Genomic DNA, 23,600 nt, shown 5'->3' on the forward strand with positions numbered 1-23,600 from the left:
CAACAGCATCTCACACACATCCTCGCACGCCTGGAGGGACGTCTGCACGGCTGCTGCCAATGCAACACCAGTTATCTGCCTCCGCAGAGGGTCCCTCAGTACAGCAACTGCCCCAAGGACCGTGCTTGCTCTGAAGAGCACAACAGCAAGGGCCCAGGGGCAAAGCCGACTGGGCCGTAACCCAACTCATCAGGAAGGCTTTGAACCTACTTGGATAGGGAAATAAAGTACTCCATAGCTTGGCAGATGGGATTAGAGGACCCTGGAGAAGAGCTTGAGACAGTGCATAGCTTGTTTGAGGTGCCCTTTCAGCTCAGCCTGTGTACCAGTTCACGCGAGGCTCAGGATTTCAGGCAGGAATAAGTAGGGGGAGTGCAAGAACTGGGGGGCTCTGCCACCTCCACATCAAGGCAGCAATAGCGGAAGTGAACCCCAGCCATGCTAACCATATTCATGGCCAGACACCAGCAAAGGAAATGCCCATGGCCAGGGCAGACACTTGCTCAGCCTCTCTCAGGCTTTTTCTGGAAATAAAACAGCAGTTGAGGAGACTGCTGCCAAGCAAGGAGGCTGGAGCTCTGGAGAGAGACCATGCACCCTTTGAGAGCTCAGACTCACACCAACATCTCCTTTAAGACAGGAGAAAGCCAGCATTTTATTTGGTAACTAACCCTAATTGCTTGACTTCACACCTTGGTATCAAGCCAGCCAGCCTGGGCATGCCCGTTTTCTAAGTCTAGTCCTGCACAACGCTGACAACCTAGCATGCAGATCAAAGTTTTGGCTAACAAACGTGCTGGAAAATACTGGTGTGCTGATTTTCCATGAATGAGGCCACCAGTATGTGATTTTCCATGAATGAGGCCATTAGTATGTGAAAAGCCTGGGGCAACAACACTGCCTGAAAGCAGGGAACACTGCTCTGCTCTGACTGCCACTCCAGCCTTACTTAGCTTGTTCATATTTTATGAAGAATGATTCAGCTGAACTTGTTCCTTGACATGAGAAAAAGGGAGGAACATGAGTGTGGGAAAGCAAGAGGATGTAACACAAGCATCTGGTATGGGGGAGACACTCAGGGGACATGGTGCAGCTCAGTTAATATGCAAAGAGGCACTATAAAAGCAAAATAAGACAGGAGTGGAAACAATCTTCTTGGTAGACACACCCCCAAGACATGGCACAGCTGGGAACAAGAGCACTTAGCATCCACCTCCAATCCCAGGATTTAACCATAAAGCAAGGCTGCCCCTCTCACCTCTCACTCCAACCCGACCAAGTCTAACATGGGAACCCCATACAGGGGTTTCCCCCCTCAGCCTTGCAAGGGGTCTGGAATAAAAATACAGCTGGCTTTGTGCCCGATTAGCAGTTAGTTTCCTCAATCATTTTCAGAGGGAGAAAGAGAAATGCTCGTGATCCAGGAGATGAAAGCAAATAAAAATCAGCCTCATAAAACCTGTACTGCCCTAAAGGAAAACTGCCCCACAACTTTCATTGGGGAATTATCAAAGGCCCCAGACTGGTGGGGGGTTGTTTGTATTTTATAAGACAGATGCTTTAGAGAGTATAAGTCCTCAAATAGCTGAGATTCCATTCTGCTGAACCTCCAACGAGACTAGAAAAAGAAACAGCTGATCCCAGTTAGTCTGGCCCTGTGGATCCAGCTTAGCCACATCAAGACAGAGGACTGAAGCAAGGCAGAGCACCACACAAGCACCACTAAACTTCTTTCCAATAAGATGTCATTGCCCAAAGCAAAAGCAACCACACGCTCACTAGCATGGCCTCAGAAAAGTGCAGAATTAAGCTAAAAAATCTCATTCATTTCTATTGCAAAATAGAGGCTGGGGTAGAAGGCATTGACTCATTTAGCCTGAGAACAAGAAAGGATTGCTCCTGAGAGACTAGTTTAAAAGAATGATGTTTAGTGCATGTTTTGCTTTGAGTCTGGAAGAGTGGGTACAAAACTTCCCACACTTGGAGCTCTGTTTCTTATCAGAAAAGGCTTAACAAAAGCTCAAGAGCAAGAACTGTTCAGAGAAGGGGCAAAGACCCAAAATGGCAGAGCTCTCCCACCCACAGTTAAGCCTCAAAGGTGACTGCAGCCCTGGATAAGCCAGTCTGGGTAGTGGCCAGCTCCCTAGCACAGGATCCGATGGCAATGTGGCCATGGCTCACAGCTTGGACAACCCAACTTACTTTGCTTCTCAGCTGGGCTGTGAAGGCCAAGCCAGTGCCCTTGCTGTTGCCAAACCTGTGCCAGCCAGAGATCAGCATCCTCACTGCTGCAGGCTCTGAAAGGGGTCTGATTTTGTGTGACACTGGAAGCCTCAGTCCATGCTGACTTCAAGAGGGGAGGCAGATGTTCAGAGGGTAAGGTTGTTTGGCATGCTTTACAAGTGTGCCGCAATCAGCAGCTTATTTAGCACAGCTGATGGAAACCCTTCAATAGTGAACCAGCCATCATTCTTCCTAATGACAAACCTCCCCTTCCCCACACATACACCTTTCCACACCAATCCCCATGGGGCAATTAATTTCAGTCCAACTAGCAAATAAAACCAAGATACTCCAAAAAAATCACCCAGCCTCTTATCACGTTGATTCAAGGAGCGGATACGCATAAACCAGTAGACAGACACTAACAGTGAATAATTAAAACAAAAATAAAACCAACAAAGGATCTACGACCCAAAGAGAAATCACTCACTTGGAACAGCTACCCCCACATTTAATCTTTCATAACCAAAATGTATGAATAGGAAATAAGTAAAACTAGCTTTAGGGCACATGAATGTTGCCCCTGGACGGTTCATCTTGTGCACAGAAAATACGTCATGTACGACTCACACCCGGACATTTGGCTATGGTGCAAGGGGCTGGATCTCTCCGTCTGGGAGAACAGCACTCTCTGGAGTACAGTAAGGGAAGCGCAGGAGAAAGCTGAGAAGCCCTGAAATTGCTAGCAAGAGCAGAACTATTAAGTTGCTTGAGTGACTACTGAAAAAAAACCCCACCTCCAGCTCCCCCAAAGGTCTTAATTACTTGCTTTATTTGCATCCTTGTTGAGCCCATACAAGCAAAATGTGCAAGAGTTTTAGCTAAATAATTGCTTGCAGTTGATGCTGAGCTGAAATTGGACTGTAAATTCCTGCTTTCCAAAGGGGAAAAAAAACCCTGTGGGGTTGCTGTGAAATGAAATTGCTCCTTGGAGGCATGTGAGTGCTACAGCACTTGCTTTAGATCATCTGAGGGTTACAGAAGCCGAGAGCCTGTGCCCATCTCATCAGAGTCCACTTAAGATCTCAAGTAACTCCTTTTGGTCGTGACAGCAAAGGGATCCAATTAGCTCCAGGCAGCTCACGGAGAAATTGCATCTTTTGCAAGAAAAAGCTTTGGATGCGAAGCACCTCCTAGGAGTAACCAGGCTTCAGGTGAAGGTTAGCTTAGAAATTACAGTAACAGGTCAGGATGCTGCAAACAGGCCGCAGGTTCTCCCACCATCCATATCCTCCCACCAAGACTGCCACCATTCCTCCTCCCACACATTGAAGGCGGGAGAGAAGCCATGGACAGACATGGTCCTGCTGGAGTTCCTCTACTCCAACATTAGCATGCAGCAGAGCAAATGACTTCTAAAAGCAAAGGCCTGAAGCTTTTCATGCCATGTAACAGTCAGTCCATGTGAACTGCTCTGCTGTAGGCTACAGGAAGAAAGCACCCAGGGTGAACAGGCTAGAGTTCATCTTGCTTTCTTTGTTCAGGGCAAGTTTGTCTCTCTGGGTCAGAGCTTTCTTGCAGTGCCTCTTCCTGCTGGGTCTTGCACCAAGGTCCAAACCCTTGCAGACCAAACTCAGCCCGGGGATCGGCAAGCACCACACCTGAACTCTGTGGGAGTGGTGCCTGCTTGCTTCAAAGGCAAGTTTTACCCTGTGTTTATACCAGCCTACAAGGCATGAAGAGGCCTAGGAGGTCACGCATCCACCACTATAATTTCAGGCAGGATCAAACAGAAAAGCAACAGCTGGGCTGAGTGAGCAAGTCCACATTTAATTACAAATGGGTTTGGTAATAAGCAAAAGCAAGAACAAAGCCAGTGAAAAACCTCCCTTTTTCTTCCTGGCTCCTGTTCAGACTGTGTAGAAACAGCTGCCTAGAGGAAAATCTCAAATAAGATCCACAAACTACATTTTTTTCATTTTCAGGACTGCTACAGCAACACTGTTCCCTATGCAACACCGCCGTGCTTTGACAAGCATCAAGGACTGATGGGCAGACCACACCTGCTCAAGCCAAAGGGCTCAGGTCTGTGCAGGTATTTCCCAGCCTGTAGCTCAACCCCCTCATTGTGTCTCAAGTCACATGTGCAAAAGTGCACGCACACAGTCATTCTGCAGTAAGCTGTGTGGAGGATTTCATTTGCTTTAACATCCTCTGAATATGAAATGGTGGTTGCAAAACAGGATTACTAGCACAGAGGATGATGGATCCAGCTCACAGGTCCTGCCTGGCCTGGGGAGGGTGCAGAAAGCAGCTCTCAGGGCACCAGGGATGCCAGTGGAGCTGACTGACCCCTCCATCAGGTCAAGCACTTACAGCAGGAACTACTCTTCCTGCACCCAAAAGGCCCAGGAGTCATGGTAAGGATAGAAAACAGGCCCTAAGACACACAGACAGGAAAGAAGGCTTAGCATGGTGGGTGGAGGACTTTTTTTAATGCCGGAAGCCTTCCATCCATTTTTTGTGATAGCAAATTAGAAGGGATCTGTGGATCCCCTCATCACATCCAATACTTCTGACAGCATCAGTGAGAGCCTAACACAACCTAAGAGCACTACAGAAAAATCACTGGACAAGAGAGCACCAACCTCTCCAACAAACCAATACCCACAGGTGACAGACCGCTGCCTAGCTGGGTGTCACGAGGGGACACGATGGGAATAATGGGAAGGCTGGGAAACCATCACATCCCTGGGAACCAAGGGTTTCTGACCTTTCTAGCAAAGCCTGCTGAGAGAACTGGGTGGGTTGTTTTGTACTCCTGGCTTTAATTACAGCCAAGTGTTTAAGTTGTTCTCCTCCAACCACCCCCATGTCCCTCACAAGCACAAATCTAGCTTTTTATAGCACATCCGGTATGGATGTTAAACACATTCAGGAAATGCACTTTCAGCCCCAAACATCCCTTCCCCTGGACCAGTTAGGCTGCAAGAGTTTGTAACGTGGAGATGTGGAACCGGATGTTTGGTTTTGTGACCGCTGCTTTCCTGGATTACTTCTGTCTGTTTAAAGAAGGGAAATTAAATAAATGCAGGGTAGGCTGGCTGCATCCAGAAATACTGCAAGCTGCTTGCAAGGTGAAGAAAGAAAAGCCAGATGGAAAGGCTGCTTTTAGCTGCTTGAATCCCCTGTGCACAGGGCAAGGCTTTTTTTTTCCCTCCCCCCCCCCCCCCCCCTTTTTTTTTTTTTAAATAGCTGACAAAGCTCCTGGGGGCTGACAATGGTTCATGGCAGAGTGGGTGTCCACAGGCACATCTAGGATCCTGAATCACATGTTTTTCAATGCCTTCTAGTGATCCTAACCCAGGCTGGGTCCCTCCCATAATGCACAAGGGAGAAATGCACCCTCTCGCCCAGAACTTGCATTTTAAGTAGCCAAAGGGCACCAAAGAACCATCAGGCTACACAGGGCTCTGTTGGTCCCCAGGTGCTCCTCTGGCATGTCACTGAGGCTCGTGGCTCTTTGTTCCAGAGGAGCAGGGCTTGGACAATAGGTTGGCTCCAACTCTTAAACCTGGCCTTTGTAATTTTCTTAACATAAAGGGACTCGCCCCTGGCTTTAAGGAACACTGCAAGCCTGTTAGTAATTTTCTCACCTGAAAATACCTGAGCTGACTTCCCAGGTGGAAGCACCCTCCTAAGCCCAAAGGCAAGCACATTTGCTGGCAGTCTCAAGGATCAGTCTCAGAAATGATCCCAAGGCAGAAAACTCCCTGGAGCACTCACAGCCCAGAGGGCACACGCTGGCCAGGCTGCCCCAGAAACTCTCCTGCTAAACCCTCAAGGGCACTGTGCTGTTCCAGGCACCAAAGTACTGCTGACATAGTATGACTGCACAAAACCAGGATATTCTGCAGCAGGCTGCAAAAGGGAAGGAACATGGGGCTGTAATGCATCGGGGTTTGCTGCTCTGAAGGAGCAAGACGTACAAGCCCAGGGTATTTTTCCCCTCCCTTCCCCACAGCCAGGCCACCTCATTCTGGGCAAGCAACTGTCAGTAGGGCACCACTCATCAGCAAGCTGAATGATGACCTAATCCAGCTGCCTCCAAAATAATCACACTGGTTGAAAGTTAAAGGAGTCTTTGCAGTTCTCTTATATTTATTTTTTTATTCCATTTTTTTCATATTTGATGTGGATTCTTCACTTCGAGTATCTGCAGTGTTAACTGAAACTGGGCTCTGGCTATCTCTCCTGAGCAATCAGAGCTCCAGCACAAGCAGCCATGCACCTTGGTAATGACTAGACTTGTACAGGCCCACTGGCCATCCACCTCCTCCCCTGGGCCAGTACGATAGAGGAGGAAACATTGATCCCAGCAGAGCAGGAAGGTGAGCAGTCCGTGGGGCTTTCCCAGTGGGCTACCAAACCTGCCTGCACTCAGAGCAGCTGGAAGGCAGGTTTGAAGACACAGGACCACCAGCAGTGTGCATGACAAGGAGCTGCCCTAGCTTCAGCTGCCACCTGAACCACCCCATGGCTGGCCAAGTTGAAGACAGAATGCCAGTCCAACTCAAGGCAAGTTTTTCAGCACAAAACCCCATACACAACACTTAGGTTACAACTAATGAGCTCTGCAGGGATGAACCCTTTGCATCGTGAACAAGAGCAACAAAACTATGCTCATCTATGCATTCATTCATCTCAGGGAACAGCAGCTGTCAAGAGTCACGCATGCACACATACTATGCTTTCACTACCCTGATCTAACTACAAGCTATGCAACACTTCACTGGAAAAATGAGTGACAATCCAGCTGCAGCAACTGAATAACAGCCTATGTCAGGGAAAGGCAGCCTTAACTCACACTGGAGAATTTCTCTTCAGCAGATGGGAAGGACAATGCATTTATTTGATGGGTCTTGTTTCTATGTGACCAAGTCATATGCAGCTTATGCCTTTCAAATATAAATGCAAATGACTGACTTAATCATTGTTGGAACACAGAGGCATCTCCTCCATTCCTGAGGAGCGGATGATCTCCCAAGCTCATCAAGAACCACACAGAGTGGCATGTCAGATGCACAGGGGACCAGACCTCTTTGTATCTTTGACAAGCATTATGATAATCTCAGAATTAGGTGCTAGAGCTTGAACAGAAAGTGACAAATCCACACAAAAATATTAGAGAATGTCAAAGAGGTAGAAGCATCTCTCATTCAAATGTTTCCCTCAAGTTTATAAGAAGTCACAACCCAGCCTGTCATGGCTTTTTATGGTCCAGAGAAGCACCTTTCAAAGGAACTGCAGACAATCTCAGGCATGTTCCGTAGTTAACTGCAGTTTCATCAGGCTGCTCAAGACATTCAAAATACCTCCTGAATGATTTATGAGGATTGAGAAATTTGAGCCTGAATGTACAAAGTGAGTCACTGGGACTCATGGGTTGCTTCCCCCACTTCCCTCCTCCCCCAGATCATCACACCTTCCAGGCCTAGTCTTGCTCCCACTGAAATCCTGCAGAAAACAACCAACCATTAGCTTAAATACCATAGAGCCTATATTATCTGCTTGAGAGCCATCTTTCTCACTAAGGGTCCATACCTGGGCAGAGAAGCCACATACTCACCCAGAGACTGTCGGGAAGGAAGCTGGAGCCGCTGACTGCCATTTATCTTGCTGCTTCAGAAAAGATTTAGCTTCTTTTGAGGATGAGTCCACTTCTTTAGTCACTCTGTTGGAGGAAAAAAGATGACCCAGAGGGTAAGTAAGAGCCACGCTCACAACAGCAAAACCAAAGATGCAGCAAGGAAACACAGAAAACAGGTACAGGAGTCTCCACACTACCTGCAGAGAGATCACCTCCATCAGCTGCAAGCTGAAAAACATGCATCTTGTTAAGATTTCATTCCAGTGACAAATCCTCTATATTCATGGGAGAAAAAAGGAAAAGAGTAGCTAATTAGAGCTGGGGGAGGAGGGGATTTTTTTTTCTTCAAATGAACAGGAATGCTTGTTCATTCAAACAGGCCCGTCTCACTACCAGCTACTGAACTCTCTGCTCAGGTCACTCGGGGCAATTCCAGGCTCTTAATTGGGCTCTTGATTTCCTCATTTGTTGGTCAGTGAGGCAGCTCTTCTGCCACAGCTGTTCCGCCACCCACATCTCAGCCCACAGCACACGGGCTTGGCAGTATCTGCAACCCAAACCAGAGCACGGAAACTGGCTCAGGGAATGGGGAACAGGAGAGGAAGCTCTGACAAGGCGCAACACAAATTTGCTCTCATTTTCTAGTTAACTTTTGTTTGAGGCCCTGAGGGCACAAAATACTGAACTTCAAAAAAATTTATAAATCAATACAGCATCTACAGCAGGGAATAAACTACAAACATGAGAAAGAATCTCTAGAAAACCACTCAATAATTAATTGTTAGAAAAACCCAGCTACTTTAGCCTCCTCATATACAATGACCTGCCTCCAGAAACACACTTTTCACACTCTTGGTAGCTCTTAATGAGGTTGCCCTGGTTTGCCAAGCTAAGAATTTTGCTACCTTGGCGCGCAAGCCTGTGAGCCTCTCTGGGGGCCCTGCAGCTCTGTAGGTACAGAGGCAGCCTGACCAATGGCTCAGCCAGCCCAGGAAGCGCAGTCGTCCATCCCACCCTTCCGCAGCCTCGATGCATCTGCTGCCAGCAAAGGTGGACAGGCTTATCACTTCATATGCTGATGAGAGGCTGAAACCCTCATAACCAGGGCAGATCCTCTGACAAGTCAGGCTAATCACTGCTTGCCTCCTACCCACCAACCTGACCCTGCAACATCCATGTAGAAACTGGCTGACGGACATGGAGAAACCCAAGGACCTGCAAACCCAGCTGTGTTACTGCTAGGTGGGTGGCAAGGAAAGCGCTGTGGAGTTATTTCTTAAACCCAGAAGCATCGATGACCTGAAACCCCACTTGCACATAACCAGTGCACACACATCCCTATCCCAACAGTGAATTAGTGTCTGAAGAAGCTGTTAGGGAAGGGAAATTATTCTTCCTCCTTCTCCCCCAAACAGCAAAAAGAGTGGAAAAGGCACGTTCAGAAATAAGAATAAATTCTTGCAGGGAACATCTCCTGCTCAGTCTTGTTCTGCCAGTGCAAGAGGAGATTAACCCCATTTCCCTCCTGCATTGTCACATGCTTTTCAAACTGGCAGCAGTCACACAAATAGACACAAATCCCACATTATGAATATTTAGAAGTGTTTCCTGATCAGATTGGAAAGGGGTGGGGTGGGAAAAGGGAAAAAGCAGTTCTGGAAAGAACAAAAGCCTTGCTACAGCATCACCACAATTTAGGGCATCCAAACACACCATCCCATCACAGCCCTTGGCACCGGCAGCCATATGCCAAAGGTTACTCTACATCCATGAATTTCCTTCGACAGAATAAACTCAGTATCTTCATGCAGCAATTAGCCAGAACTCCCCACAGAGCTCCCTCCACCCATGAGCGCCAGGTTCGGATTAATACAATCACAGAGCCTATTTATTTTTAAACGCAGCATCCAAGGAGCCGGCTCCATCCCCAGCTGGGAAGCAGAACCATTTCTCATGCACTCTGCAACACTGGCTCCTGGCACGGTCCCCCTCCTCGGGCCACCCTCTGCACTCTCATGACATCAGGGTCCACCCCTAACACACAGGAAGCATGCGAGCTGCCATGAGAAACATCAGGGAGACCCCAGGCACGCAGGAATTTCAGAGGTGTAGCGTAGTAACCACGTGCCCTGGAAAAAAACCCTCTGTGCTGGCCTTGACACAGCCACAGGACCTGCTCCTGGGTTAGATCCCAACTGCTAAATCCTGCGCATTTCTGGGACTTGAAGAGTATAGGACCAAGAGGAGGTGGGGTTGGGAAAGGAAGCAGCGGTCACAGAAAGCATGCCTTGCCAGTAGCTGCTTGTTGCGCTACAAGATGATAGCCCAGCTCAGCTCCAGCAACATTCAGGAATTCAGCAATTAAATAGCTTACAGGATCTGGACACGCATGATGGGGAGCAAGGCTTCAAAGCCTGTGGCAGAGCTAGGATCTCAACATAGGGCCCCTTGGCTCTTAGCCTCATCAGTACCTCAGCCTTCTCCAAACCCAGAGACAAAACTGACTGATGACCATCCCACCAGCCGAGGTAAAGGAAGGCACGAAGCTACGATGTGTGTGAAAAATAGCTAACAAAATTAGCACGCTGCTGGTTAGACTGGTGCTACAAGTCAAAGCTCTTGGAGCAGGAAGATAGTCAATCCCAGAAATGGCAAGAAAGTAGAGAGCTCTGCCTGCTGAGGCCCCTCAACATGATGCACAGGCAGGTGCGCATCATGAGCTAGTTTCTAGCAGTTTTCCATTAATATCTTTGAAATATGGAAGACCTTTCTCTCTGGCACAGCCCTTCAATGGCAGTCAGTTCAGCAGCAAAGAAATCACTTTGCTATCCACCAGCACAAGACAGGTTGCTACCAAGGAATTATTTAAGGCTTTGACACTTGCTTCCTCCACCACCTCCCTTAGGGTACCAGCAGCAGCAGCTGGGCACAGAATATAACATTTTGTTCAATTTTTTTGCCCCCCTTTGGCCTGCCAGCAGCTGCTCTAGAATATATTTTTGAGTTGTCCGCAGTAGCAACCAAACTGCAAAGCTGTGGGCAACCTGTTCCACCAGGACTGCCCAGCTGGGAACAGAGGAATGCATCAGAAACATAATTAAAAGTGACCTTTGAAGGCAATTCCATCACAAGACCCACTGATTGCCTCAAACTGAAACAAAAGCAGCTCTGAAGCAGGCTGCTGCTGGGCTAATGCCAGCATTGACTCCTGCACCACTCCACAGGAATGATAAAAGAAAGAATATTAAAGGACTTTACAAGGTATTAATTCAGGTTACGTGCATTTCAACCTTTCCCAATCCCAGGCCAGGAAGTAAAAAAAAATCCTCTGGTCTGCATTATTATGGGAGACAATAATTTGCCATGTAGAAATCTAAACACTTCTTGTTCTTCATGGGGAGAAATGGGAGCCATTAATCCAGCTGGAAGAAATCACAGTCATTACTAAGGAAAATTACAAGACCTTTCACTTTTAAATACTTGATAAATAACTATTTGCTTGACTGTTTACTAGGATGCTATTCAGACATTGTAATCCAGGAATAAACATGAAAATAAGTACATTGTCAGCAATAAAACAAGTAGCTCATGCCTCGCCCACTTGCAGACCCTGTAATTCACATACAAAACCACTTGCTCTCATCACTTCCCTGTAAAGATTTCATTAAACACAGCAGTTAATTTTTTGGACCGTGCTGGAGCCTGGTAGCACAGATGATGTTACTGTACAAGGTGCTGTGCAACTGTAAGAGAGAAAGGTCTTCCATATTTCAAAGTTGTTAATGGAAAACCTGCTAGAAACCAGATCAATGTGCCTCTTATGCTTACAGGTGTCCTCCTTAGGATCCTTCATCTCTGAACCAAGCTCAAAGTGGTACCCAAGCATTTACACATACCCATACCCACCCAGCCTGCTGTTTGATGCCCAGCTGTGGGTATGTTATTTCCAACTTCCACTGAAGAACTTGTCAGCCTTCCCTTTACATTTACAACTGAACTGCTGCAAGCTACATGCATGGAAGAGGCCCCAGTTACATATGCTAGGCAGCAAAGCACATGAAGACAACCCACGTGCTGTCATAGGCTGTCCCAGAAGTTGCTCCACAAAGCACTTGCAGTACTGAACTGTAGCATCCTAATTTAAGAATGAGTGTTTGATCTGCTCCCAGCAGTCCCCTTAGCCACATGAGCAGATAAAAGGAAGGAGGAATACAGGCTAAAATGAGCACTGCATTCACACAGCTCCCGTTAATCTGCAAAAGCGGCTTAAAACCAAATTTTCATGATTCAGTTCAGTGGCAGAACAAGTCTAACACACCAGCTTTTCTCTTGCATTCTGGTCTTTACACTGGGGGCAAAGTTACTAGGTCGGAAGAAGAGGGTCCCAATCCATCATGTCACCCCAATCCTGCTACCATGGCACAGCACAACACCCACACCCCTGGACTCACCCCAGTGTAGTGCTCAGGTGCCTCTACTGAACTCTACTCTAGCACAGCTGAACCTAGTCCTGTTTGCAAGAAACAGACCTAGCTTAAGGGATGCCAAGGGTGTGGTCTGTCAGGAAAGTGCCCAGCTCAGCAGTGAGCAGCAAGGTGCCCTGCCAGCCCTCACAGAAGCACATCAGGAGAGCCACATCCTTGCAAGAAGGGGAAAAGGAAGCAGGGTCTCAGAGGCAGGATAGGGAAAGCTGAGAAAGACAACAGCCACATCAAGACGACTTATCACAGAATGATTAAGGTTGGAAAAGACCTCTAAGATCAAGTCCAACCCCCAACCCAACACCACCATGCCTCCTAAACAACACCCTGAAGTACCAGGTCTACATGTTTTTTTTAACACCTCCAGGGATGGTGACTCCACCACCTCTCTGGGCAGCCTGTTCTAATGCTTGACCAATCTTTCAGTAAAGACGTCTTTCCTAATACCCAATCTAAACCTCCCCTGACGCAGCTTGAGGCCATTTCCTCTCATCCTATCACTAGTGACTTGGGAGAAGAGACCAACACCCACCTTGCTACAACCTCCTTTCAGGTAGTTGTAGAGAGCGATAAGGTCTCCCCTCAGCCTCCTCTTCCCCAGGCTAAACAGCCCCAGCTCCCTCAGCTGTTCCTCATAAGACCTGCTCTCCAGACCCTTCACCAGCTCCACTGCCCTTCTCTGGACACGCTCCAGCACCTCAGTGTCCTTCTTGTACTGAAGGGCCCAAAACTGAACCCAGTATTCAAGATGAGGCCTCACCAGTGCCAAGTACAGGGGCACAATCACTGCCCTGTTCCTGCTGGCCACGCTATTCCTGATACAATCCAGGATGCCGTCGGCCGCCTTGGCCACCCGGGCACACTGCTGGCTCGTGTTCAGCCGGCTGTCAACCAACACGCCCAGGTCCTTCTCCGCCAGGCAGCTCTCCAGCCACTCTTCCCCAAGCCTGTAGCGTTGCATGGGTGGTGGTGACCCAATTGCAGGACCCAGCACTTGGCCTTGCTAAATCTCATACAATTGGCCTCAGCCCATCAATCCAGCCTGTCCAGCTCCCTCTCTAGAGCCCTCCTACCCTTGAGCAGAAAGAAAGATGACTTGCAGGCTTCTGTCCATAGTCTGCTGTGTAATAGGAGCCTTATGCACAACAAGTGCCAAAATCCCTCCAATTTACCCCCAAGGTGGCTCAACAGAACTGCATTCTCACCAAAATGCCTGATGCACATCAGGCTGAGAAAGTACACATTGGTATCCAGGTATAAGGGAACTTGGAGCTGAGAAGACAGTTAAGATCCCTAATCGCAGTGGCACAAAGGTACCATCTCCCCTGACCTCCATGCTGAGAAAGGGAGAGCAAGAGTGGAAGCTCTGGAAAATGTCGGCTCTTTACCACTTTTACTCAGGACACCCAGTCCTCACTTGGGAAACCTGCCCCAGTTTAGACCTGACACAATTATAAAACTTTCCACATGATCTTTATGTTGTTAGCTCTGGGGAATCACAGACCAAGGTGGGGTTAAATGAGGCTAATTATCCTTTTTCAATATTCTGCATCTGTGTCTAACCTCAATAAGTCTCCAGTCTTCTGGAACAACCACTTGAGGAATAAGCAATACTCATCTACAGGGGTTTGTTAAAAAAAAAAAAACAAAAACCCCCACAACTAATCCCTTCTGAGCCAAGAAAAATATTTTATCTGAATAATTTCTTGGTGGACTCTTGTGCTTCAGCTGCCATGTGCTGGGTGCCTTCAACAGACAGACGCACGGTACAAGAGGCAGGTGCTCCAGCCTGCAAGATCCTGAAGCCACTAGAATGCACATGTTCAGCACCTCCCTGGAAAGAACTAAATCCTCACACAACTGAGCCTCCAGGCCATGTCTGCCTGCACAATGGGTATATATTTATTTTATGCCGGATTATCTGGTGCAAAGCAAACAGAACAAAAATTAATAGGTCCCCATCACTTTTCTAATTTCGAAGTAAAACATTAGTTTTCTCCCTTTCAGAAAAAACAACAGTATTCTCCAAAACTTGCTCCTCAAACCAGCTGGGAGAAGCTGTTCCCTGAGAAACTAAGCCTATTCCCTGAAGCAACACAGACAAGACCAGGCCGCAGTGACTGATAATTTTGTGGGCTAACCAGATAACCAGCTGCTGGCTGGTTTTTAAAAAGAAACAAATGTGATCAGTGCTCTCCTGGAGTCAGGTGAGGGCCAGTGGCCTGCCTTGTGCTGCTCCTCACAGCAGGTACATGCTGCTATCCAAGAAGTCAAGCCCAGGCCGCATCTCAAACCAATTCATCTGAAAGCCAGTAGAGATTAATGGTATTTTAACATCAATAATGCATAAAAAGTGCTTTTTGACATCCATGTCCTAACCTTGTAAGCCTTGAAGAAAACAACCGATTTTCCATCATCACCTGTATGACAAAGATTCTGTGACAGATGTGAGAAAACAGACAGTGCTGCCATCTGAGATTCTGACCAAGCTCTTGGGCCCCTCTTGGGCATCTGCTTGCTACTTCTGCAAGAGGCTCTCTAAATCCAAAGAGAAGTAACACTCCAGTTACCCAGCTCCCACTGGGGCTTGCAATAAGTAGAAAACATCAACCACTGTTCTCTGGAGTAGCTGACCCACAGACATGGCAGAACGCTTCACCTCCCTGTTGACTGGAGCTTTATCCACCCCAGTTTTGGGGTCTCTGCTTGCTTCTTTGGATAACTATTCCCTTGGCCAGCCCAAAATCCCAACATGCAGTTTGCATTTCAGTCTTTGAGGCATCCCATCATTTCTATTTGTACCTCCCAAAAGGATTATCTTCAAATTACGGAACAGACCTCCAAGTTGAGCAGTCCAGGCAAACAGATGTAGCTACTGTACGTGTGAGCGTGGCAGTCCTCTGACCCTCTTAACCATAACTTGCAAGTATGCTGAAAGCAAGATAGATCCCTGCAACCCCACAACTCCTGCAAAGCAGTGCAGTGTTCACGTTATAGATCTCTTGCTGAAGGAAGGAGTATCATAGGTCTCAAGAGCCAGGTGTTCAAAATTCACTTACAGCTATGAACACTGAACACAAAGGTTACACGGATCACAACAGGAGTCCCACACACTATAAAGCAGAAGCATCCCCATGGGAAAAAGGCCAGACTAAGCTTGACTTGGTTTGTAATGTGTTAATGAGATAGCTAACGCACAAACCCTCCTGTTTCAGAATCTCTTAGTTAAAAAAAACTCAACTCACAAGCAGCACTTTCCAGCAGAGGAAACCCAGACCCAAGGGCTGCAAAGCAGGCTCTACCAGCATCTCACCAGACATCAAAAGCCCCCTTCTGAGCCTAGAGCTGTCAGGAATGAGGCAGCAGCAGCGTGGAAGCAAGGGAAACATGGCAAGCAGCAAAATGCTGGGACTGGATCCGAGGCCCCTGTAATGAAGGCATGAACAGAGGGACAAAAGATCCCCTTACTAATAGCAAAAGAGCCCCTGTGAGACCTGAATGGGTCACTAAGCGCCTTCTGTTTCCAGATTTTTAAACATCAGAGAACCAGGTACAGAAACAATGTCTCCTCCCTTACCTACGGGGTATTTCTACACTAACTACACACAACACAGGCAGAAAACACTTAGAAGAACCTGAAAATGGGAGAATGTGATTGGTCATTCAGTTCCCAAAGCTGATGCAGCACCAAGATACCACAAGTTTGAAAGGCCTAGAAACGCCAAGTTAATCTGGAGGTCAAGCCATCATTTCAGAGATGCTCCAAGACTCCTCCTACCTTTGGAGATCCCAGCTGAGCCTTCTTTTCATCACACATTACCAGCAAAAATGTACAAATGAAACCAGCATTTCTTTAAAAGCATGAGGCCATATTAGAAGCATAAGATGACTTTCAGCTGGACATCTGCTAGTCACTCTGGGGTTTTCAAAAGCACGGTAACATAAAGGAAGATAGGAGTCAGCATGTTGCTGACTGCCAGATAACACACAGGAAAAAGCCAGCACTACTGTATAACACTTTGCAAGTCACAGCCCCTCTGAGCTTCAGCTTCCCCATCTAAGCAGAAGCCTCATCTGCATGTCTACTAATGAAAATCCTGAATAGGAGCTGTTCTTTAGGCCATTCCCCTTCTCAAAGCACATTAAGCAGACCATAACATGATTTACTTTAGAAGCAAGTGCTCTGGCTTAGAGTTCTGGCTGGATTTGCCACACTGTTTATGAAGTTTTCGTTTCTACAGCTGCTTTTGCAAAAGGGAAATGCCAAACGAGTGAACCAGCATACAACATAGCTCCTGCTCCTCACGCTTAATATCTCATCTCCGGGCCACCACCATGCCAGTCAGCATTGTACAACATTAGGATTCCCCAAGGAAATTCTGAAGCATCAGGGAATGGATGCCCACAGAGGAAAAGGTTATCAAAATGTGCCCCGAGACCCTTTCATTCTTAAGCATCTTTTGAAAGGTAACATATTTTCCACTTACTGGCTTAAAAAAAAAAAATCAATAGCTGTTTTTTAAATTGGAAAAAGACAATATTAACTATGGATAACCAAGGCATGCTCTGACCTCTGAGAATACCAACAGCATAAGGACAGGAACAGGCTGCTGCCTACACTCCATTATGCCAAGATCAGCATTTTGGTGCTTGTTTGGAGAAAACCAAGCAGTCGCTTTTTAGACTGCCACCTCTGAACAGTGGTCCCATCGATATTCCATGTAATTCTGGGTGGTTTGATTTGTCTTACAGTCCCAAGGCATCATCCCCATGCTCCCACTGCTCATATTAAATTTCTGGAAAAATCTTAAAAGCCAAGGTCTTTGCACTGTGCAAGCCTCATTGAGGCAGAGGTATGTCACTGGAAAGTGGCTAGAATACATTTCTCTAGAACCCCTCAGCCAAGGAGGACTGAGGATAAAAACCCTATGAACAGCTAGCATCACTGGTCATCAACATGAACCAGAAGTCCTCAGAGAGGCTGGACTTTGGAGTGGCTTTTCAAGGGGCTACTGAAGTTAGTTTGTCTTACTTTTCCTAGGACTTCCTGGCTACTGTAGTCAAAGCCATTGCAAAAAGCACACAGAAATATGACTTGTAATTTCTTCCTCTGCCTGTATTAGTTCAGTTCATTGTCTTCCATATCTAATCTGACAACGCCCATCTACCTCATCTGGTGAAAGCTGTGTATCACTTGCTATCCACCTGGAAAAAGGCAGGGCTTTCCAAATATAAGGCTTCAGGGGACAGATTCTGGTAATGCTCACCTGCCTTCTCACTCACCTCTGTAAGCAATACAGCAAAGGCTTTTGCAAAAACAAAAAAGCGTATCTGGAACACATCACACATATCAGCCTTCATCTGACATGCACCACACTACCTACAGTATCAGTAAGAGATGCGCACCTGAACTACTGATCTTTCTCCTGATTTTAAAAGCAACTGTCCTTCACTCAGCATCATGCAAAACCCCATGAGCACAAAACAAATGACCAAGATTCCTACCCAGCAAGGAGTGTGAGCATGCTGCCAACCCCTGTCTATTATTCATCCACTGGGTTTCCTGAAAAGCATCACAAAGTAAGGAGAGAGTTAATGGTATTACATGTTCTCTCACTGCTAATTAACCTAACACATCTGACTGAGCCATGCCGAGACCACAGATGGACAATTACACATTTTAAAAATTGCTCTCTGTGCCAGCTCTAAATCTTGAGAGTTGTGGAAGTAAGTTCCCCACTCTTTTTTCCCCTTCCCCTTCCCATTGAAATACATTAACTTTATCAGCCTCAGCATTCCCCCCACTCCTGCTCAATGCTTGCCAGGAAGAAGCAGAAGCAGCAGCTATTGCTCAGGCAGCTACCTGAACTGTCTTCAAAGCAAAGCAATAAAATAGGTGGTAGTCTCCTAAACTCCTTGGCTTACACCCACTTTGTTTCCCCACTTTGTCCCATTTGGTTGGTTCAGTTGTTATGTAAGGAGCAGAGAAGGCATCACAGCCACTGAGATGGAAATCAGAGGCTGAACAAAGACTTTGGAAAGCTCAAGCTGTTTCCCAGGTGTCTGATCTGCTTCTCCTGCAGCCAATTCCACCTGCTCTCTCCTGAAAAGGGTCAGGATCAGGGGGCTGAAGCTCTGGAAGAAGACAGCAGATCTGGGGTTAGAAACAGTGAGCAGTCTAGGCCACAGGTGCCATTTCTCTATTCAACAAGCACACAGATGACCTAAGGTTAAAAAACCCCAGTATTTCAGTAATGAGAGGCAGCATCAAGAAATTCCCAAGAAGCAGTACTGTACAGCTGCTGAGAACTGAATTACAACCTCAGCTCTGCTGCACACAGGTCAGCACTTCTCCTCGCCACAAGGGAATAAGTCAGTCCTTAACCAGCTTGGCACAGCTCACCTGAGTAGCTCACCAAGGTGAGGAGCTCAGCAGCCAAGCTAACGCCACAGACTGGGTTTCAGACCTTACCACCCCACTCAACCAGGCCTAAGTTAAAGGCTGCATTGACCCTGAGGACTGCATGGGACACAAAAAAACCCCCAACAACTTTGGACACGGCCTGTAACGCTGCCCACACAATTCCCATTGTCAATGGCATTCTTGGACAAAGGAGATCTGCACTATTGGTAGAGAAACAGCTTTTATTAGCCTAGGCAATCCTCTTGACAAGAGCTTGCCCTCAGCCACCTCACTTCACCTGTGCTTCTCCTGCTCAAAAGGTCATGAATTTCACTACCAAAACCCACTGATCCAACTCAAGGTCCTTAAGTTCCAACTTAAGGAAAATCTCCTCTGAATAATTTTTTTTTTTTCTTGAATCATTAAGGTAGGCTGAAAACCTGCAAGGCAGCAATACAGAATGACTAATGAGGTGGGTTTTTTTTTTCCAGACACATCCTAGACAACAACCATTTACAAACAGTAACAGACTAAAATCAGGTTCTCTTTCACCCCACACTTCAACTGTGGCAGATGAAGTATCAACCTCAGCCAGTATAAACCCCAGTAATTACTACAATGATTTCAGTTTATAACTATTTGGTTATTAATCATATATTTTATGTAACTCTTTAAAGCTTTGTATTTTGCTTTTAAGATGCAACGCCCGCACTATGAACCATCATCTTCCCTAACCCAGAATACAAGCTGCCTCTCAACTCTACTCAGCACACATAGCCAGCACAACTTGTTTCCTCACAGCACAGTGGACACAAAAATAAAAGCAGTCATACTGCAGCAGACCAGTCACAAATCGGGTCTCCTACAAGAGTCAACAGCATGAAGCCCTTATGCAGAGATGGAGTTCATGCCTCACATATAACAGCCCAGACAAATTCTTCTGACATAAGTTTCACAGAATCACAGGTTGGAAGGGACCTCAGGGATCATCTAGTCCAACCTTTCTAGGAAGAGCAGAGTCTAAATAAGACGGCCCAGCACCCTGTCCAGATGACTTTTGAAGGTGTCCAACGTGGCCGAGTCAACCACTTCCCTGCGGAGATTATTCCAATGGTTGACTGTCTTCAGCATGAAAAATTTCCCTCTGGTGTCCAATTGGAATCTCCCCAAAGGCACCCTGTGTCCATTCCCCCTTGTCCTCTCCAGGTGGCTTCTTGTAAAAAGGGAGTCTCCATCTTTTTTATAACTACCCCTTAAGTACTGGTACACAGTGATGAGATCCCCTCTGAGCCTCCTTTTCTCAAGGCTGAACAAACCCAGTTCTCCCAGCCTATCCTCATATGGCAGGCTTCCCAGTCCTTTGATCATCTTGGTGGCCCTTCTCTGGACCCCTTCCAGCCTGTCCACGTCCTTTTTGTACAGCAGGGACCAGAACTGCACACAGTACTCCAGGTGCGGCCTGACCAGCGCTGAGTAGAGCGGGATAATGACTTCTTTCTCTCTGCTGGGGATGCCCTTTTTGATGCAACCCAGCACCCTGTTGGCCTTCTTGGCCGCAGCAGCACACTGTTCGCTCATGTCGAGCTTCCTGTCCACCAGGACCCCCAGGTCCCTTTCCACAGAGCTGCTCTCCAGCCAGGTGCATCCCAGTCTGTGCTGCACTCCCAGATTATGTTTTCCCAGGTGCGTGACCTTACAATTCTCCTTGTTGAACTTCATAAGGTTCTTGCTGGCCCACTCTTCCAGCCTATCCAGATCTCCCTGCAGAGCAGCTCTCCCTTCTGGCGTGTCTACTTCCCCACTCAACTTGGTGTCATCAGCAAACTTAATCAGGCTACACTTGATGCCGTTGTTCAGATCACTTATAAAGATATTGAATAACACTGGGCCCAATACTGATCCCTGGGGGACTCCACTAGTGACAGGTTGCCAGTTTGAGAAAGAGCTAATTACCACCACCCTTTGGGTGTGGCCTGTCAGCCAGTTCCCCACCCACTGCAAAGACCACTTGTCCAGGCCATAACGCATTAATTTCTCCAGGAGGAGACTATGGGGGACCGTATCAAAGGCCTTGGAGAAGTCCAGGTAGACAATGTCCACTGCCCGCCCCACGTCAACCAGGCCAGTCACTTTGTCACAGAAGGCCACCAGGTTTGTCAAGCACAAGCTGCCTTTAGTGAAGCCATGTTGGCTTTTCCTAATCATGTGCTTCATTTGACTTGCGATGGCCCCCAGGAGTATTCGTTCCATAACTTTCCCAGGGATCGAAGTAAGGCTGATGGGCCTATAGTTACCCAGATCTTCCCTCAATCCTTTCTTGTAGATAGGGGTAACATTTGCCTTCCTCCAGTCCTCTGGGACATCCCCCGTTCTCCATGCCTTCTCAAAGATTATGGAGAGCGGCCTTGCGATGTCAGCCAGCTCTCTCAACACCCTTGGGTGGATGGCATCAGGGCCCATTGATTTGTGAGGGTCAAGCTCCTGTAGTAGTTTGGCCAGTTCCTTCTACGAAACTATACAAACTTGTAAGTAGTTATTATATCTGGCAGCAAGTTGCATACTCAGCACGATGCTGCTTATTGTCCAGTACGTTTGGCACTGGCCCGTCCTAGTTTGATCTGGTACATGGAATGCATGAGTGAAGCTTGGATCCCTGAATATCCTGAGCCATGAGATCCAGGAGCCCCAGTGAATCAGAGGATGTCATCAATGCTGGCATGCCTCAGTTTTCATACTCCCAAACGGGAATAGCAACGCTCCTTTAAAAAGTACTTTGATATGCATGGACAGAAAATTCTGTAGGAAAGCTAAGATTTTCCCTCTTCACACCTGTAAAGCCTTCAAGGACTTCAAACACATCAGAGAGCTTTCTGCTCCTTTGTATATACCTCTGGACTAAATGCCTTATTAAAACCCACCTATAAGCAATCTAAAAAAGCAAATAATATACACAGAATTGGGTCATCATCTGTCCTTTGAAGCAAGAAAAAAAAGACCACTAAGACAGGTGATTTTCACAGCTGTGAAATCAAGCCGAGAGTTCTCTCCCAGTGCGAGCCCTGTGCAGGGCTTGCTGCCCCACCAAACATGGGCATTCCAACACTGACTTTCAAAGTAATAGTAAGCTTTAATCATGCAAACTCTGAAGAACACTTTCAGAAGCAGCCTGAATTAATCAGGAAACAGGCACTTAAGAAGCAGATAAAGATTACCAAGCCCAGCCTGAAAAGATGAGCTTCAGTCAAACTCAGCAAAATCTCACCTGTCTGCTCAGCCTTCAGATATGAAGGTAACCGAAGAGTTCACTGGACAAATATTTACCCATTATAGAAGGTCCACAGAAAACCCCCAGCTCCCTGGCTGTAAATGCTTCAGGTTCAACGGTCTGGCAATTTCTGACACAGGAGTAAGAACAATGCCTTCAGTACTTATCAGCTGCTCAGCAGGAGGAAGACACACAGCAGGCAGGAAAGTACTGACTGGATCTTTGCACTTGCTTATCCCAGCATCCAGACAGCAGAAGGGAGCTCACACTGCAGACATGGAGAAGAGCTCTTGAAACCTCTTCCTGAAACATTTTTACATGGATCCCAGCCCAGCATGCTGCCAGCAGCCATGCAGCTTGCATGACAATTCTGGCCCCAGATGTGGCGAGAAACCAAGAATTACATCATGGTAACACCTGCCAGACACATCAGAGTGCTGAAAGACACAGGTTCAGAGCATGCAAGCACAGCAAAGACGCTTCAGAAAAAGGCTCAAGGGTTAATGCAAAATCTAATCCAGAAGTCAGGAGTAATTGCCTCTGAGAAGTTAGCTATTTGCTACGTACCAGCGGTGGGGACTGGGCCGGAAGGGACCACAGTACAGAGGTCTGAGGCCACCACCCAGCCTACCGGGAGTCTTTGTGGACCTGGAGAGTGGAGCCCCGCTATGGCCTTGCTTTGGCTTGGCTGCTTTGTTCACGCACACGGGGAAGTGGCCGAGGGTCACTGAAGCAGCACAAGCCACAGTTTTGCCAGCACAACACAGCACGGCACCTCTGCGATACCAGGAAATCATTCCCACCAGAAGAATAACTTGAGTGTGTAAAGCTTTGGATTTAAACCACATGAACAAAATACATATGCACAGAAATAAAAAGCTTCTAGTTCTGAGTCCTTTACTTGGAATTTGCAATGTATGAACAAAGCAGGGTGTCAAACACAGGCCTCCCATTCCTGAATCAGCACCCAAGCCAGATACCATTACTCCCATCATCTTCCTTTTGCCTCCCAAAAGCCAGATTAAGGCACACAGAAAATGTTTCAAACTAAAGCCTACTCCTGCGAACATTCAATAACCCAGCTTCGCTCTTCCCTCACACATTGTGATGCTGACTGCAGTTGGGCTGACGGCGCTGGGCCAACTCCACATATGTGAGCTGCGTTCTGCTGCAGTCCTGGGTGGACACAAAGTTGACTTTCATGGAAGGATCACAGAAGAACCATTTTGATACGCTGACTGCTGCAGCAGTTTAAAGAAAGCCAAGGGCCAAAGTAGTTTGGACTGCCAAAGAGTAAACAAGCCTCATCATACAGCAATTACATTTTGCAACAGATAAAGCCTGGCACCAGGGATGTGATTCCCTATTAATGGAACCACACGTCCCACATCATGAGGCGGGTTCATAAACCAGGGGCTTCAATCTCTGCCAATGAGAAATGACTTGAACTTCCATTTTGACGCTGAACTGCCTTTGCAGATTGCTCCCATTGCCCACTATTACAGCCTTTTGGGTGACAGTCACCTGCTGCTCCTCATCTGTTTAGCACCAGGGAGGAATGAAAAGCAGACAGAACAG

At 47.2% G+C, this 23,600-nt stretch overlaps 1 protein-coding gene across 1 annotated transcript in view; it reads right to left on the reverse strand.

Moving 5' to 3' along the window:
- CFDP1 (craniofacial development protein 1) overlaps positions 1-23,600 on the reverse strand; it is a 69,362-nt gene that overhangs the window by 39,089 nt on the left and 6,673 nt on the right. Inside the window, exon 5 of the mRNA XM_064459264.1 lies at positions 7,853-7,957. Within this exon, the coding sequence (XP_064315334.1) occupies positions 7,853-7,957 (105 nt within the window). The remainder of the gene's footprint in view (positions 1-7,852; positions 7,958-23,600) is intronic.

Source organism: Phalacrocorax carbo, chromosome 8 (genome assembly GCF_963921805.1).
Source record: "Phalacrocorax carbo chromosome 8, bPhaCar2.1, whole genome shotgun sequence".
Lineage (NCBI taxonomy): Eukaryota > Metazoa > Chordata > Aves > Suliformes > Phalacrocoracidae > Phalacrocorax > Phalacrocorax carbo.